The sequence below is a fragment of the Chamaea fasciata genome, unplaced genomic scaffold, assembly GCF_029207755.1.
Source record: "Chamaea fasciata isolate MVZ Bird 193981 ecotype frontalis unplaced genomic scaffold, bChaFas1.0.hap1 SCAF_4, whole genome shotgun sequence".
Classification (NCBI taxonomy): domain Eukaryota; kingdom Metazoa; phylum Chordata; class Aves; order Passeriformes; family Sylviidae; genus Chamaea; species Chamaea fasciata.
In genome coordinates, this window is record NW_027094089.1 from 5,240,435 (window position 1) to 5,255,778 (window position 15,344).

General features: G+C 39.6%; 1 protein-coding gene across 4 annotated transcripts in view; it reads right to left on the minus strand.

Moving 5' to 3' along the window:
* Positions 1 to 14,779, minus strand: part of AP3B1 (adaptor related protein complex 3 subunit beta 1) — a 155,669-nt gene extending 140,890 nt beyond the window's left edge. The window contains exons 1-2 of one of the 4 annotated variants that reach the window (XM_066180771.1): positions 14,566 to 14,779; positions 225 to 300 (exon numbers count right to left, since the gene is read on the minus strand). In XM_066180771.1, the coding sequence (XP_066036868.1) occupies positions 225 to 300; positions 14,566 to 14,696 (207 nt within the window). In that variant the 5' untranslated portion in view covers positions 14,697 to 14,779. Of the gene's footprint in view, positions 1 to 224; positions 301 to 1,142; positions 1,218 to 4,382; positions 4,433 to 14,565 lie in introns of those variants that run through there. The other 3 variants (XM_066180772.1, XM_066180770.1, XM_066180773.1) reach the window with 3 other exon arrangements.
* Positions 14,780 to 15,344: the final 565 nt, after the last annotated feature.

The following is a 15,344-nucleotide window of genomic DNA, read 5'->3' on the forward strand; positions in this document are numbered from 1 at the left end:
TATGACTGCATATTTCCAGATATACCAACTTCTACACAAAATTCCAAGTTAAGAATTTTACTATTTCATCACCACAACTTTTAAAGACCATTTAGAGACTTAACTGCTAATCTGGTACAGGATCTGTAAAAGGAAAGCATTATTCCCATCCAGGAAATAAAAATAATAATAAACTCCCATATTCCCTAAAAAACAGAAACAGAAACAAAAAAAAAATCACATACCCCAACAATCCTCTTCATAGCATCCAGCTTTGCAGAATCTTTACTGCTTTCCAACATTTGTTTTAGGTCTTCATTTCTACGGTAGAAATACAGTAAAGCATCAATGAGAAACACCAAAAAAATCAAACCAGAATACCATTTTTATATTCTTGCATCAGTTCAGTAACTTATGGTGAAGCACTGCTCCCTCTTGCCCACTTTTTTATTGTATTTAATAACATTCTGTATAATGAAGTGTTTAGCAAAAGAATGTATCAGATTCTAACAATAATGTAAACCTAGGCAACTTCAATCTGCTGTTAGCTGAACCTGTCTTGAAGGCTGAAATCTTAAAGCACAAGAAGAGCTTAGTTTAAACCAACAATCCATTCACTTCTCCCTTGTCCCCCAGTGAGGGCCCGACGCAATAACTAGAAGTCGGCATGTTCGTGTTAAAATATACTATCAGCTTATGTAAGTCACTGAAAAACCCAGACTTCAGTATGCTCTGAATTTCACTAAGGATCAAGGATATAACCTTCTGCTCCTACCTACCTTTCTGGACTGTAAATTGCTATCCCTTGTCCTCAGGATTAAAAGCTTCAGATCTGTGTAGCATGTTCTACAAGCTGTAAGCCTAAGACAGCCTGATGATTAGACACATACAGTGTCCAAGCACTTTTTACAGTAGAAATAAAATTCTGCCACAAAAATATCAAGTTAATAAGAAATGTTGTCTTGTAGATACAGCTTTTCATTAGCCAGCACTAATAAGAAAACCTCATCCTCCTTGGCTTTTTAGATGTAAACAAATCACAGTCTAACTGCCCTTACAGATTATAAAAGTTTACACAAAAGATTCTTTGAAAAAACAGCTTTTTGTAACACCTGGATTGCCTGATTTACTGAAAGGCACAAGCAAACAGAAACTTGAGATACCTGCAATATTCCAAAGAACTCTGAAGACTTTCCAAGTTTACAAACCCTGTGAACTTCCACACAAGTGAAAGGCAACATGGTGTGTAGACCACGGCTCAACAGCAGATGTTCACCAAGACATTCTTTCACTCCCTTCATGAAGGAAGATGGGGGTGAGAAAATATGATAGAAAAAAACTCATGTGTCAAGATAAAGGCAGTTAAACAAAGCAAAAGCAAAGGCTGCATGCAGAAGCAAAGGAAAACAAAATATTTATTCACTACTTCACATCAGCAAGCGATGTCCAGCCACTTCCCCAGGAAGCAGGGCTTTAGTACACACAGCAGTTGCTCTGGAAGAACAACACCAGGAGAAAGAATGCCCACCCCTTCTCCTTGTTCTTCACTTTTATTGATGACAAGTCATCATATGGTATGGAATTTCCCCTTGGTCTGCCTGGGCCAGGAGTCCTGGCTCCACATCCTTCAAGGTCTTGCCCACCTCCAGGTTATTAGTTAAACGGGATACTGGAGAGACAGTCTTGACTCCTGTGTGAGCACTGCTCAGCAATAGCTACAATACTGGTGTGTTACCAACACCCTTCTCACCACCAATACAAAGCACAGCATGATGAAGACTGCTAAAAGGGAAAATAATTCCATCTCAGCCAGACAAAATATATCCAGGCAAGATTTCAAAAGTGAATGCAGAACCTGGGTATATTCTGATTTATCACAGCCCTCAGAATTTCATATAGGAAGGAGAAAAGGGTGTAAGACAAATCTGGCATTAGTTACAATACTGTCATTCATTTGGCCATAAACTTTTAAAAAAACTTTTTCCTACTTGCAAGGGACAGAGTCACTCTAATAGAGATTTCCTAAAAAAGGGGTTTTTTTTCAGTGCAAGTGCTGCATCTGCTTTGTGCCTTTCCACAAGAAATCCAAATTGCCCACATTTCAGTATACATCCACATAAGAACTGCAACCAGATGGGAAAAAAACCCAAGAAAACAATCAACGCATTTCCTACTAAGCTAACACACGTAAAATTCCGGATACCTACACGCAACTTAAATTGTAAGTACAACTCCTTTTACAAAACCAAGTGTTTCTTGAAATAATTGGACCAACTTATTACAAATTCCCTATATCACAAATATTAACTTCATTTGACAGCTTAATATTTAATCATTATCTTAACAACAACAACCAAAAAAAAAAAAAAAAAAGAAGAATTCAATTTCCTTGCCTGCTTTAGTACCACTTCCCAAATATCACTGGTAATTCTCTATTTTGTCTGCACCACACTCAAAGGTTTTTACATTTCAGTTACTCATGGACTCCTGGCTTTAGTTTCTCCTGGACTTGTTTAAACATCAGTAAGATCAGTCTTTTACTGCTACATTTGTTGGGTTGTGTACTTTTCAATTCACCATTCAATTTTGTCCTGCAGTTTTGAATCCTGCTAAGATAAGCTTAGTAAGTTTATCATAGCTGGACACCATCTTCATGGCAAGTGGTAACATCTAATCTACCTTCTTGTAACACCACTCAAGGTTTGACAGGTCTGTTAAAAGTAACTAATGCTGCGATGTCTCACATGTTTTCCTATTGTCCGCATTCCTGTTCCAGGACAAAGGCACACCTTTCTCTACCTTAAACTCTAAATTTTTCTGATTTTATTAGAAGATGCTTGTATTCACCTGTACATCATCACATTTTTTTTAGTCACTCCATATTTTCCCATCAGATCTATATCCTTATTTTTTATAACAGAAATAAAGTATTTGTTGGTTTGGGGCTGTACACAAAATATCAATAATTTGTGCTTTTTACCTTTCAATCCCTCTGTACAGTTCCATTTGCAATTAACATTTTAGGAAGTGTAACTTTGATTTAATTTTTGCCAGCTCTCTTTATTCCCATCACTCTTGGCCACAGGAACAGCTTATTTTGCTGACCATTCCTACCCACCTATTCTTCATAGGATATCAAGTAAGTCTCTGTTCTTTTTGATCAGCTTGAAGTACCTTGCCCAAGACTTTGCTCTAGCTGGATACAGAAATTCAGAAACCTCCAATTCCTTCTGCTTAAGTCGTAATTCTTACCTGTGCAAGAATCTGTATGACACAGTAAAAGTTACACAGCAAAAGACAGGACTTGATTTAGAAAGTTGCTTTTAATCCTAAGTTCCTGCTTCCAGTTTCCTACTGCTGTTGCAAAACATGAAATATGTAAAAATTTTCTTAAGAAAGGATGTTATTTACCATTTCATCTTTGTATACTTTCAAGACTAGCCAACAATAAACAAGACTCAATCTATGAAATGGATAGCAGCTAACAAGCAAGTCTGAAGTCAGGTCTGTGTGCTAGAAAGACAAATTACTTGTCTGTAGAAATGCCTTGTTAAAGTTTAGGGCTTGACATGTTTCAGTGATCTCAGACCCCAGGTGAGGTTAGCAAAACTTGGGAAGAAGCGTGCACCCCTGAGGGCAGACAAAGAATGCAAAATTTATGAGTCACAAGGATGTTCTACAGAACCCCCAAGACAAGGAGGAAACTAATAAAGACAACTTAAAAACAGTGTGGAATCAGCTCCAACTGGATAAAAGGCAATTCTGGCAGGGGGAGACTGTAACCATGACTCACTGACTTAAAAATCACTGGCCCAGAATAAGAGAAAAGCTGAGCATGTGGACCGGTTATCATGAGTGATTCATTAACCAACAGAAGTAAGAATACTAATTAACAAACAAACAAACAGAATATGTCAATGAAGTGGAAAATGTAGAAATGATAATCTGACCGTGAGGATCAAATAACAAAAAACGGAGGAAGTTACACAGAACAAGATCTAAATACATACTGAAGACTTTCTCCCAGAATGTAACAAATAACAAGAAGAAATAAAAAAGTGAATTTAAGATGTGAAGACAGAAGAAGTGTCCAATGATGATCTGTACTTCTAAATGCTTATAGAAAATATTCTATCATACACTTCAAATCAAACCATTTTGAGCTGTTAGCTGGGATGATATAAACCACAGAAATTTATATACGAAGACCTGTTTTCAGCCAGCCTTGTTTCCATAAGAGAAAAGCAGCAAGGGAAAAAATAAAGAAAAATAGGAATTAAAGAACAAGTTCTTGATTAATTCATTTGGAAATTAACTGTTACTTGAACTGATGGTTTGTATGGGTTTTTAAAAATCTATTCTAACAAATTATAACCCAGGATTAGAAACTATTAGATACTTACAGAGTAAAATATTGCTCCATACAGCCACATGGATCACCACCAGCAGCAAGGCTTTTTTCTTCTACAGTTAGATATGGCTTCAGTGTAACGTCAAAGTTTTTCCCTTTAAGAACTGACTTAATAGTGCAAGACACCTCAATTATTTTGCCCAGCACTGTGGAGGTTTGTTCCATTCTTTTAAGTGAAGTATGTAAAAAACCAACGAATAAAATTACTGCACTCAACCAAGCTTTCCTGTCAAGAGTAATGTCTATTCTAAATAAGAGAAAATCTTACAAAGTAACAGGATACCCACTCCCTTGCTGTTTTAGCTTCCAGAAACAAATACCATATGTAGATTTCAAAGGTCATTTCCCTCCAAAAACAATTCTTATCAGCAGCCTCAATGAACAATGGGAAAAGCAAATGCATTTCAGTCTTTTGGAATACAGTCTATTGTACAGTAAAAATATTTTCACCTTTTGATCATTAAGAAGTTTTAAGGAAACTTCACTCCTTAAATAAAATCCCTCAAAATAGAAAGCATAAATGTAAGCTTTGCAGTCACACTACGGTTCATGTTTCTATACTCATTAGTTATGCTGAGGTGACAGTTCCTCAATACACAGTCCTAAACAAATACTTTCTTTATCACTTATCTCCACTTGCCAGGGGCTCAGGAAAATGCAAGCAACCCTCAGCTGCGCGAATATCTTTGCCTCTCCCTGCTAAAACTTTCAGAGAGATTCTACTCTGACAGAGTTTGGTAAATATTATAGACAAATGAAATACAAACTTCATTACTTCAGGAGCAATACCAGGTTTAAATAATATTATATAATATAATAATAGTATAATAATAATATTTAATAATATGGTAGTTGACAAATGATGTGGTGCTGTACAAAGCAGGAAAGCAATGATCCCAACAACAGCAGATGCAAAAAAACTCCAAACTTTTGCCAGAGTATATAGTCTCGGCCATTTTTCCTAACAATAAAAAGAGGTAGAATGACTTTCAAAGACCAAAAATACCAGAAAAACAAGAAGATTCACAAATGTCTGCCCAATGATGTAACAGTATAAGAATGTAAGATGTAACAATGATGCAACATTGTAAGAACCTAACAAGATTTCCCTCCAGTTACCAAGCCATAATCTAGTGTCTTAACACCTATTTAAATATAGGCCCACTGTCCTCAAAAGTTGCAAGCTGAAAGCACTGGTATAGACTATAACTAGAAATACTATACGAAAAACTAAGTATGTGCTATTAAATACTATCTTTAGTATTCGTATAGCATCTACCATAAAAGACAACAAGTCAATTATTAATATCAGAAATCAGTTCCCAGCTGCCTTTGCAATCTTTGCCACCACAGGCTTGTATTCCACAGTATTAGAATTTGAAAGCTAAAGGAGTGCAAATTAGAAATGCAAACTCATCACCTAACTTTCACGGCAAGTATCACACATGACAGATCTGCAATGACACAACACGATGGACATCACAAAACACATCCCAAACAATATGTTCTCGTTGAAACACTGGGTGAATGTTAAATGGAGGTAGTCAGTTTCTAACTATCTTCTACGTTTTTGTATTTTACAGTTGCGGCATTTAAGATATACACTACTTTCTTCCTTCTACATGAAAGTGCTTTCTTCATACCTTTGTACCATTTATAGATATGATAAGGGTACAGTCATAGGACCAGTGACAGACCTACCAGTTTGGATTAATCTTATAGATGTTACTATCAGAAAGTAAACAAAAAACACCAGTTAATATTTTCTAGTTCTTGTGCTCTTCCTTGTGCCCTCTCCTCCCCTCCCATTAAAAGAGGAATAAACCACAGTCCGTACAACTGTTCCAAGATAAAAGGGGTGGCGGGGGTAGGGGTATGGTAAGTGTGTGGAGTGTAGGGAACAAAAGAGAAAACAAAAAACAACCTCAGATCTTGCCAGTCACAAGATTAAGCTGTAACAGTCTGGAGTCCTATGTCAGGAAACACTTTGATCACCTTACTCTGCATGATGATTATGGCGAAGAACAGCCAAAGAAAAGTTCTGAATATGCCATACTATGGTCTGCACACACTTGGTCACTAAAACTGGCATCTTGCTGAGATGGATTACAGATTCCATTGAGCAATGCTACCCACTTCTACAGGAAAAAAAAGGTAGGCTGAACTATTCATCACTGAAGTTTAAACAGCTATGTCAGTGTTAATACAGGCCTCTCTCTCAGTTACTTCGTCTCCCTACAGGAACCATGGCAAACTTCTAGTTATACCAAAATATGAATCCAGAATCTGCAGCATGTCATTTGGCACTGCATCGACACGCTCCAAACAACTATTATTAAGAAAACACTTGCTCCACTCTGGTAAAATACACATTTATTTTCTATTGGTTTTATCAACACCGTAAGATTAAACCCATTGACTTTCAAGTTTTGCTACAGTTCCGATGTGCCAGTTACTGAAAGAAGTCATGCACTAATCATATGCCCTTTCTGTAGTAAAGCAGAAGGTTCATGAGTATCAACACTGCAACTGAAGCCCAACCAGCAATGCAACCATAACCTTGGGATCATTTGTAATCCCCTCAAGGAAAGGAGAGTGAATTCTAAACAAATAAACTCTGGTGAGACAGAAGGTCTTCATATATAAGAACAGCACTACAGCACTGCAAAGTAAGATACAGAAAACGGTAAACCAATCCACCACTGGGGAGGAAGCAAGCTTCACCAGTTTTGGTATTATGGAACAAAGCTCTTATAGAACAGAATTACAAAAGTCTCACTCAGCTGAGTTTTAACAATGCATTTCTTGTTTTAAGTTTTCCACCCACTGCATAATTTCAGTTATACAATATCAATTGCACCATTCTTGCATTCAAGAGACTTCAGTTGGCAGGACATACTTTTAACCACATCACACTAAAATAATTTATTTTTTTGCCTTCAACATAAAATCCAAAATACTGTGGATGTTACCAAGTTTGAAGCAGAAAACACACATTGACAGAGCACTGCAACCTTTACTCTCGGCACCTGAGTAGCAATAAAGTCTAGGGAACATCCTATGTTTCCTTAAAAAAAAATTTTAATTTTTTTTTTTTTTTTTTACATTTTACTGGCACTGCAAAATTTTTAAAATAAATAGGTTTATTCTAGGTCATACTATTGTGTAAAATCTAAACAAGTTTGAACTTAACATTTACAGAGGAACTGTAAATTGATTTCAGACCCATAAAACACGGAAGCTTAACTGGCAGCAAATACATGCTGCAATTTGAGTTAATTTTGTTGATTTAGGGTCTTCTTCTAGCAGGAAATCAAGAAATCTGAGTTTCGCTGTGTTTTGGTCTATGCCACAAACTGTTTGAACGACATCTTGTGGTGCTGTTCAGTACTACCATCCTCTTCCGTTGTAACACTGTATTCACTTCTAATTCACGACATAGAATTCAACCACTACTTCAAGGAAGCTTTGAATCATATGGCTATGACTGTAGCTCTTCTATGGCTTAAAGAGAAATTGAGATGAGAATTTATTTCTTTTCCAGACACCCCTAATTTTTCTTCCTAAAAAAGAAGCACACTACAGAAAACGAAAACTCAATAGTTTTAAAGGATAGACTAGAAATGTGAGGGAAACCAGGATAACTATAGTATCCTGTGAGAGACACAGAGAACAAAACCAGTTATAGTCTGACCAGAAGCATAATCTAACTCATTTATTGTTATTTCACCACTAATCTCTCAAAGCACTTGCAATCTGGATGGTTAATTACAGTCTTTCCTCCTCATCGAGGAAACAAGAAAGTGTAAAGTTAAAAACTAAATAAAGCATCCCTGTTGTGAATAGGTAGCACCTGAGCAATACTTGAGTAACTCAGTGCCTCAACACCTGTAAGTTGCTGCTATCACCACCATCAATGCAGATATATGTAAACTACCTACATCTCAAAAGCTCTAACCAGATGGCAGCTAGCATGACAAAGCAGTTTAAAATCCCGTCTGGATCGGACTGTGATTTGAGCTAAGATTATCTGTTGTCAATAGAGTTGTAACAGACAACATTTCACCCAGCAACAAGAAATGCTGTCTGAAAGGATGAAAAGATCCAGTCTTGTAATGGAACTGCATATAACCTTCTCTGATAGTATCTACACCAATACTGCAGGGAAACTTATGTCAGAGACAAATCTTCCTCAGTTGAAGATAGTTTCCTGAAGGCTGAGTGTCATAGGGGGTGATGCTGCCACTTAAATGATTGTGTAAACTTAGAGTCTGTCTTGAAGCTAGTGCTCAGAATTTGCAGACATTTGTAGATCACTTTGCAGCATTTGATAGTTGTGAAGGGATTATAAGAAAGTGAGAGGCGATATCTCAGAACATTCTCAGTTGCAAGGGACCCACAACGATCATTGAATCCAACTCCTAGTGTTTCCAGCTTTCCCAAAAACGGTGAGAAAAGGCTTCTTTGAAAGGTACCACCACGGAGGTGGTGTTGCCAGAACCTACTCACGTGCTAGTATATTTACAAATATGTCCAGGTTTCAGAAGTACTATTTAACAGCATTACAAAGCTGTTCATCTTCTGGCAGAATGCTGAAACCATTCTGGTTTCCTCCAAGTATCCAAACTATCAAGGGGTGGCACAGACAAGGAGAGCCTTCAAAAAAAAGCAGAACAAGAAACATGTGGAATCTCAGCCTTGCAACAGTTGCAGATACATCAGTTTAATAGCATTCAGAATGCCGATCAAAGCAAACGTCTAAGGCAAATATATGACACGGCAGAAAATACGCAGAAACCACAGTGAAGACCCTAAACTGTAAAACTTGCCTTTCTGAGCAAATAAAAAAGCCCCCCAAAATACAGTGACTACATTACAGAGTCAAAAAATATAGTAACTACTTTACAGCAAATCAACAGTTCATTGCTTGCATCCTCATATGTGCCAACTGCATGGCAATAAGGACATATTCACTGTGTGCCACTTCCCATCAGATCTGACAGATTTCGGCTGGAGAAGTGTTCTTTAATAGCATGCCCACATTTGTACACTGCATTTAGTTCCTATCCTTGCACTGACTAGAAGGTTTGGACCTCACTTGTAGACTCATCAGTTCATCCAAACCATTCATCTTTGCTGCGTAGTACATCCTACTGAAACTGGCATACCACCATATTGGTGGGCATAGGGCCATTTTAACAGATGGAGAAAGAAAGAAGTTGTGCCAATGAGCCAGTGGATGCATCAAGTTTGAATATTAGAGCTGGAGTTCTCCTCCAAGAATTTCACAAATGGCAATCTATGTACAATCTCTCCATGACTGGTTGAACAGAATATGCCAAGACAAAACTAGACCAATTTAAGACTCCAAGAACACCTCTGGCAGCTGTTGAAAGCAAGATTTTAGGTCTGATGGGTTTGGAAAAGTCTTCTGCACAGAGAATTGGGGAATGAGTATCTTAATGAAATCACCACCTTCAGCTCTCTGCAAAACAGGCTTGCAAGTCTCTGCAAAGAAAAATGAGTTTGCAGCATGGCCGAGTTTTCTGACGAATGGCTCAACAAAACATGTAAGCCAGAACTGCAATAAAAAAATCTAATAAATTACGAACGTATTTTGCTTGGCAGAAATACAGTTTAAAGATGTAAATCAGTAAAGTTAAAAATGTTTGTTATAAATTTTGCCATCTGCTTCAATACTGTAGTTAACAATCGACATCTACTGATGTACTCCTATGATTCACCTCTAAGATTTTACATTTTATCAGACAAAGCAATAACTAGTTTTATTGCTGAAATTGTACCATTTTCAAGTACTAAACATTATTATATTTTAATTTTACATGCAGGCAAGTTTTGTTTAAAATGCAATTAATATAGATGAAAATCGTCAGTCCACCTGCAATTAACTGTAGGCAGTCAGTTATAGCTGTAGTCTAATATACGCAATTAACAGGGATTCTGTGTTTCTAATTAGCTCTCCAGGTACTCTTGGAAGTACCTACATGTTGGAAGGTGGTTAGAATTTTCACTCCTCCACTTAGAGCAATAATAATGTAATAAAGCATAATGTAACTATAAAAAAATTCTATTAACTTAGGTGATGTGAATCACATAGGATTTCTGTACACTAAACAGGAGATTTTGAGATTCCAGCTATGCAGTGCTTACTGCACGGAGTCCATCAGTCTAGAACACACAGAAATAGCTTGAGGCCCACATGCTGGATTCAGCTTGTCTGTGAGATTCACATAACCCATTGGCTTTTACAACTTTTCTGCTGAAAACTTCTCTTGTGGGCAAAGACTTCTCTGCAGACTGTTTCCATTACTCTGGGGACCAGAATCTGACCCTTTTTTCTTCTTTTTTGAAACATGTGGGACAAGTGAATATCTAGAATATAACCAGTTCAAAGACAAGTGTCAAACCACCAACCTGAACACACAAACACATTCTTAAAACATAAATACACAAGCTGTATAAAGGAACACCACACACGCCAGTTCATGTGACAAGTGTGAAAGAGTGGAAGAAGAGCAACAGGCCTCTCCAGTCATGCAACAGGGCCCTTTCCACACAAGAAGGTTCAGACTGACTCATCTCAGGTATGTAGGATCTTTCAATTAATTAGTTATTTGGGATGCTTAACAGAATGAATGCAAAAATCCATTCTCTGAACACCAGATCCACTTCATTCATCTAACTAACAAAAAGGCTTTTAAAGCAATACATACCAAAACCACAAGTTCTCTTTAGTCAGGATTAAATACTCACAGAAAAAGCTAACAGCAGTATAATGCATTTGTTATGAAATCTCTTATTCAAGAACAGTTTCAGTTTAGTCAACACCAATAAAAAATCTGTTTCTTATGTACATGTTGTAATACTCCAGAGAGATCAGAAAACTCTTTCCCTCCTCCCTTTTGTCCTGAACATTTCCTGAACAGTCACCTCACAGAAGCAAACCAAAGCTGTATTCTTACCTTTCTTATTTTCACTACAGTGGATACATCGAGTGTATCTAATTTATATTAGACGACCTTTGGATTTCAAATTTAAGTTTACCAATACGGATTTGTGCCTCTGTGTGGGCCCTTCTGTCACAAGACTGAAGACAGCTTCAGTCTTCTGAATGGTATTAAACTTCTTCACTATTTTCATAAACACTACGCTTACCTCTTCGTGGCACACAGGAGAAGACAGACAACATAAAGAAAAGAGACTGGAACTTTTTCAATACAGTGTTTACAGTAGTATCTTGATGTGATAAATAAGAATGGTGATGAAGTTATAAGTTGTTGGTTATAGAGTTGTAATGTTTTGTTAAATTTAGTTCAAGAGTTATAATGCTGTTTGGCAGTTTTGTCCACTCTGTATCCCCTACCCCAAAATCCCACTTAGCCTTTCCATCAAGTCAAGCTGTTGCTGCTCCCTGGCATCACTGCTCCCTGGCATCACTGCTCCCTGGCATCACCGCTCTCCATTTCTGCTGCTTTACTTGCCTGCAACCAGCCTGTCCCATCGGCTTGTGCCCTGCTTGCTCCACTTCCTGTCGGATCCTCTTCCTACTTCCTGCTGACAACCGGCCTGTCAGTCAGGCTGCTGCTGCCACCCTTATGGTAATTAGAAGAGCCCAGCTGCATGATGGGACCACATCAACACCAAGAACCCCTAGCCAAAACGAGCCAGCTCAAAGTTTAAATCTGCCAAAGACAGCACTGGACTTAGCATACACAAGGGTATTTATGCCGAGGGTTTTCATAAGCTTTTGTATCTTGCCATAACTTACAAAGTACTTAAAGAGCAAGACACCCCTGGACTCCATGAGTCAAGAAAGCTCTTTGGAACCCCCGCAAGGCAAGAACTCCCACTCTGCAGCACAAGCAGCAAAGTGGATTGCACCTCCTCCTCAGCGGTGTGGACAAAAGGGAGCAGCAATGGTGTAAGCCACCCCTTGAGACCCTGTTTATTAATAAAGGCATTTGAAGGAGGAAACTGTGTCTCCTGCCCATTTATAACATTGATACTTATACGTTAACTACATGACATTGTTCTGATCAGGTGACAACAGGCAAGCACCGGGTTCTGGTCCAACTGTTACTGTAGTAATGTTCTGGGCCATAAATTTTATAAATATATATATATCCCTCTGCTGAGAAGAGGTATTTCTAGTATCATCGGTAGACCTTAAGAAAAATCCCCCTTCCTCAGCAACAAAGAAAAGTTTGCCAAGCACTGAAACAACACTGTGATATCAAGACATGAGTATATTAGCAAAGATGAGAGACAATCTAGAGAGATCAGTAAGCAACCTGCAAAAAGCTCTAACAGTAATTTTCATTTCACCAGTGGAGTACTTCACTAAACCCACAGCTTCATGCACAAGATGCAAGGACACATCTTGCATTTCTCTGTATTCTCTTACATTGCCTTCTGATGAGCAGGTTTTGCACTATTACTAGAGTGAACTATTAAAAATACAATGAATGGCTTGGTGAATGACTACTGCACTTCCCAACTAGAGTGCCACACAGTCTGCTTTTCTAACAATAACCCTCGCTTGCAGTCCAGTGGCTTTTTCATGCTACTCAAATCTTCACACTACACAAATCACCCTCCCTTCACAGCGTCTGTTCCTCAACTACCCAATCCATACTCAGAGCTTAACCACACAAGTGCTAAGCTCAAGTGAACTGCGTTAAGTGAATTGTGAATAAAGCCCTATTTCAGCAAGAATTCGCTAGTCAGCTACAAAAGACCACAGACAGCAATGTCTGTTTTCCTCTCAAGTCATTCCTTTAGAGGATTACACTCCTGTAAAGTGTAAGAGCAAGTGTAGAGGAGCAATAAATTAATTTGCCATGCTCACATATTGGCAGCTCAACCAGCTGCTCTGGTTCTTCCACACTAAAAGACATCCATATACATACACATGTACAAATCATCTCAGGACCCCAGAGCTGTTTCTCCCTGTGATCACTGGGGAGCCTTGGGTAGAATCACTCATTTCAGCTTCTGCATCTAATAAAACAGAGAGATATACTTCACCAGCAAAACAGTCCTAAGTTTAGGAGTTATGTAGAAAATTATGGCCATGATCAATGAACAGGACACCTTTCACCCCGTGGAAAAAAGAAAGTAGCAAAATAATGGTTTAGAAATCAAGTGCCAAGTTGTTTCTATGGAAGGGGACAAAAAAAGAAAGGTGTAAACAATATAAATCAGCTAAAACACACAGATCCACAGAAGGGCATTTATACTACAGCAGTGAAAATATGAACAGGTACAAAACAAAAAAGTGAAGTATTTAGCAAAATAGAAGGGGAGAAAGAAATGAGACTCATCTGGCAAACTGAGGGGAGCCATCAGCTACTGTCTCACAGCACTAAGCATTAGAGTGGTAGCAGCTTCATGTTTTCGTGATTTACTCTGCTGTGGCTCACAAATAAACACATCAGTCGAGGTTTCCAGAGCACAGATGTTCTCTTTGTGCAGAACAATCAAACTGAAGACGCAGCAATTGATTTTCTAATGTACATGAGACCTAAGTTTATGGTGCTTTTTATTGGTTGCTCTTGGAATGGATTTCCAATTTGTTGTAGAATACAATTCCAGCTTAGCAAACCTTTTGATCCTTTCATTTGGTCATTCTTCCTCTCCAATACACTTTTACTTTAAAGAGCTGAAAGCTTTCTGCACCTTTCTGCGCACTTGGCTGTTGTTTTGTTTTGTTTTTTTACCTTCTCCATTTCCTCATTTTGACTTCTGACCAAGACACTGTTAACACCCACTTCGAGCTGGCCACCTCGCCCTGCTCCACTGCACTTCCACAAACTCACACAAATACTATTCTTTTTTTTTTTTTTTTTAGAAACACTTCATATATATACACAGTTGAAGGCAAAACTGGGACAACTTCACCGCGGTTAGCCGTCGAAACAGAGGGGAAACGAAAAGCACTTTTTCAAACAAACCAAAAGAAAGAGTTCACAGATAACCAGGGCACACTCTAAACGCAAGCCAGCCAACTTTTCCGCGGAGTCACGAGGCGGGAGCTAAGCGAGAGGCGCGGCTTCCCCCCAGGGCTCTCAGAGAGGGCTGTCCCTGCCCATGGGACGCCCGGCCAGCCCGGCACCGCCCGCCCCGGAGCCCAGCGAGCGAGCGAGCTCCCTTACTTCTTGGTGTCGCTGCTGAAGAGCCCGAAGGCCGCGGAAGCCGAGGGGGTCACGGTGGGCGCCGCCTCCTGCGCCAGCTCGGGGGCCGCCTCTCCGCCCTGCTCGCTGTAAGCGAGCCCGTTGCCGGACATGGTGCCGGGGCCGGTGGTGCCCCCCGCCCCGCCGAAGTTGCTGTGGCGGCGCTCCCGGAGCCGCCAGCCCGGCGCTGTGCCCGGAAACGCGGCGGTCACGCGGCGCGGGGCGGGGCGGCCCGGCCCGGACGTGCGGCCGGAGCCTCGGCCCCGGGGCCGAGGGCGGGGAAGGGTCGAACGGGGGTGTCCGGGGGCTGGGCCGCGATTCGAGGTGTGGTTCCGGGGCTTCGACGTGTGGTTCCCGGGCCTCAGCTGGCGCCTTAAAATGCAAAGCCTGGCCTGGAGCGCTAGCTCGTTTGTGGCTTTTAGTGACCGTGTTACCAATGCCGGTACTCCACGCTGGCGGTTGAAGTAAAATAACCTAGACTAGAAGCAGCTGTTTACGTATGAGGCGCCAGAAGTATAAAAGGATAGTTAGAACTCTTCTGAGGGAAGTTTCTCCCTATCCCCTTTTACAGTCCTGTTTTCCTGCGTGCATCTTTTCCCTAGTCTCTCAGGAATAATCTGTGTTCATTAGAACGCCCTTCATTCCCTCTCCTGACATACGCTGGTGGATTGCAACCTTTTCGTCCTTAGAACTGAACTCATTTCCAATAGGTTACCTGTTCACAATCAATACTTTTTCGCAGAAGAAAAGAAAAGGGGGGG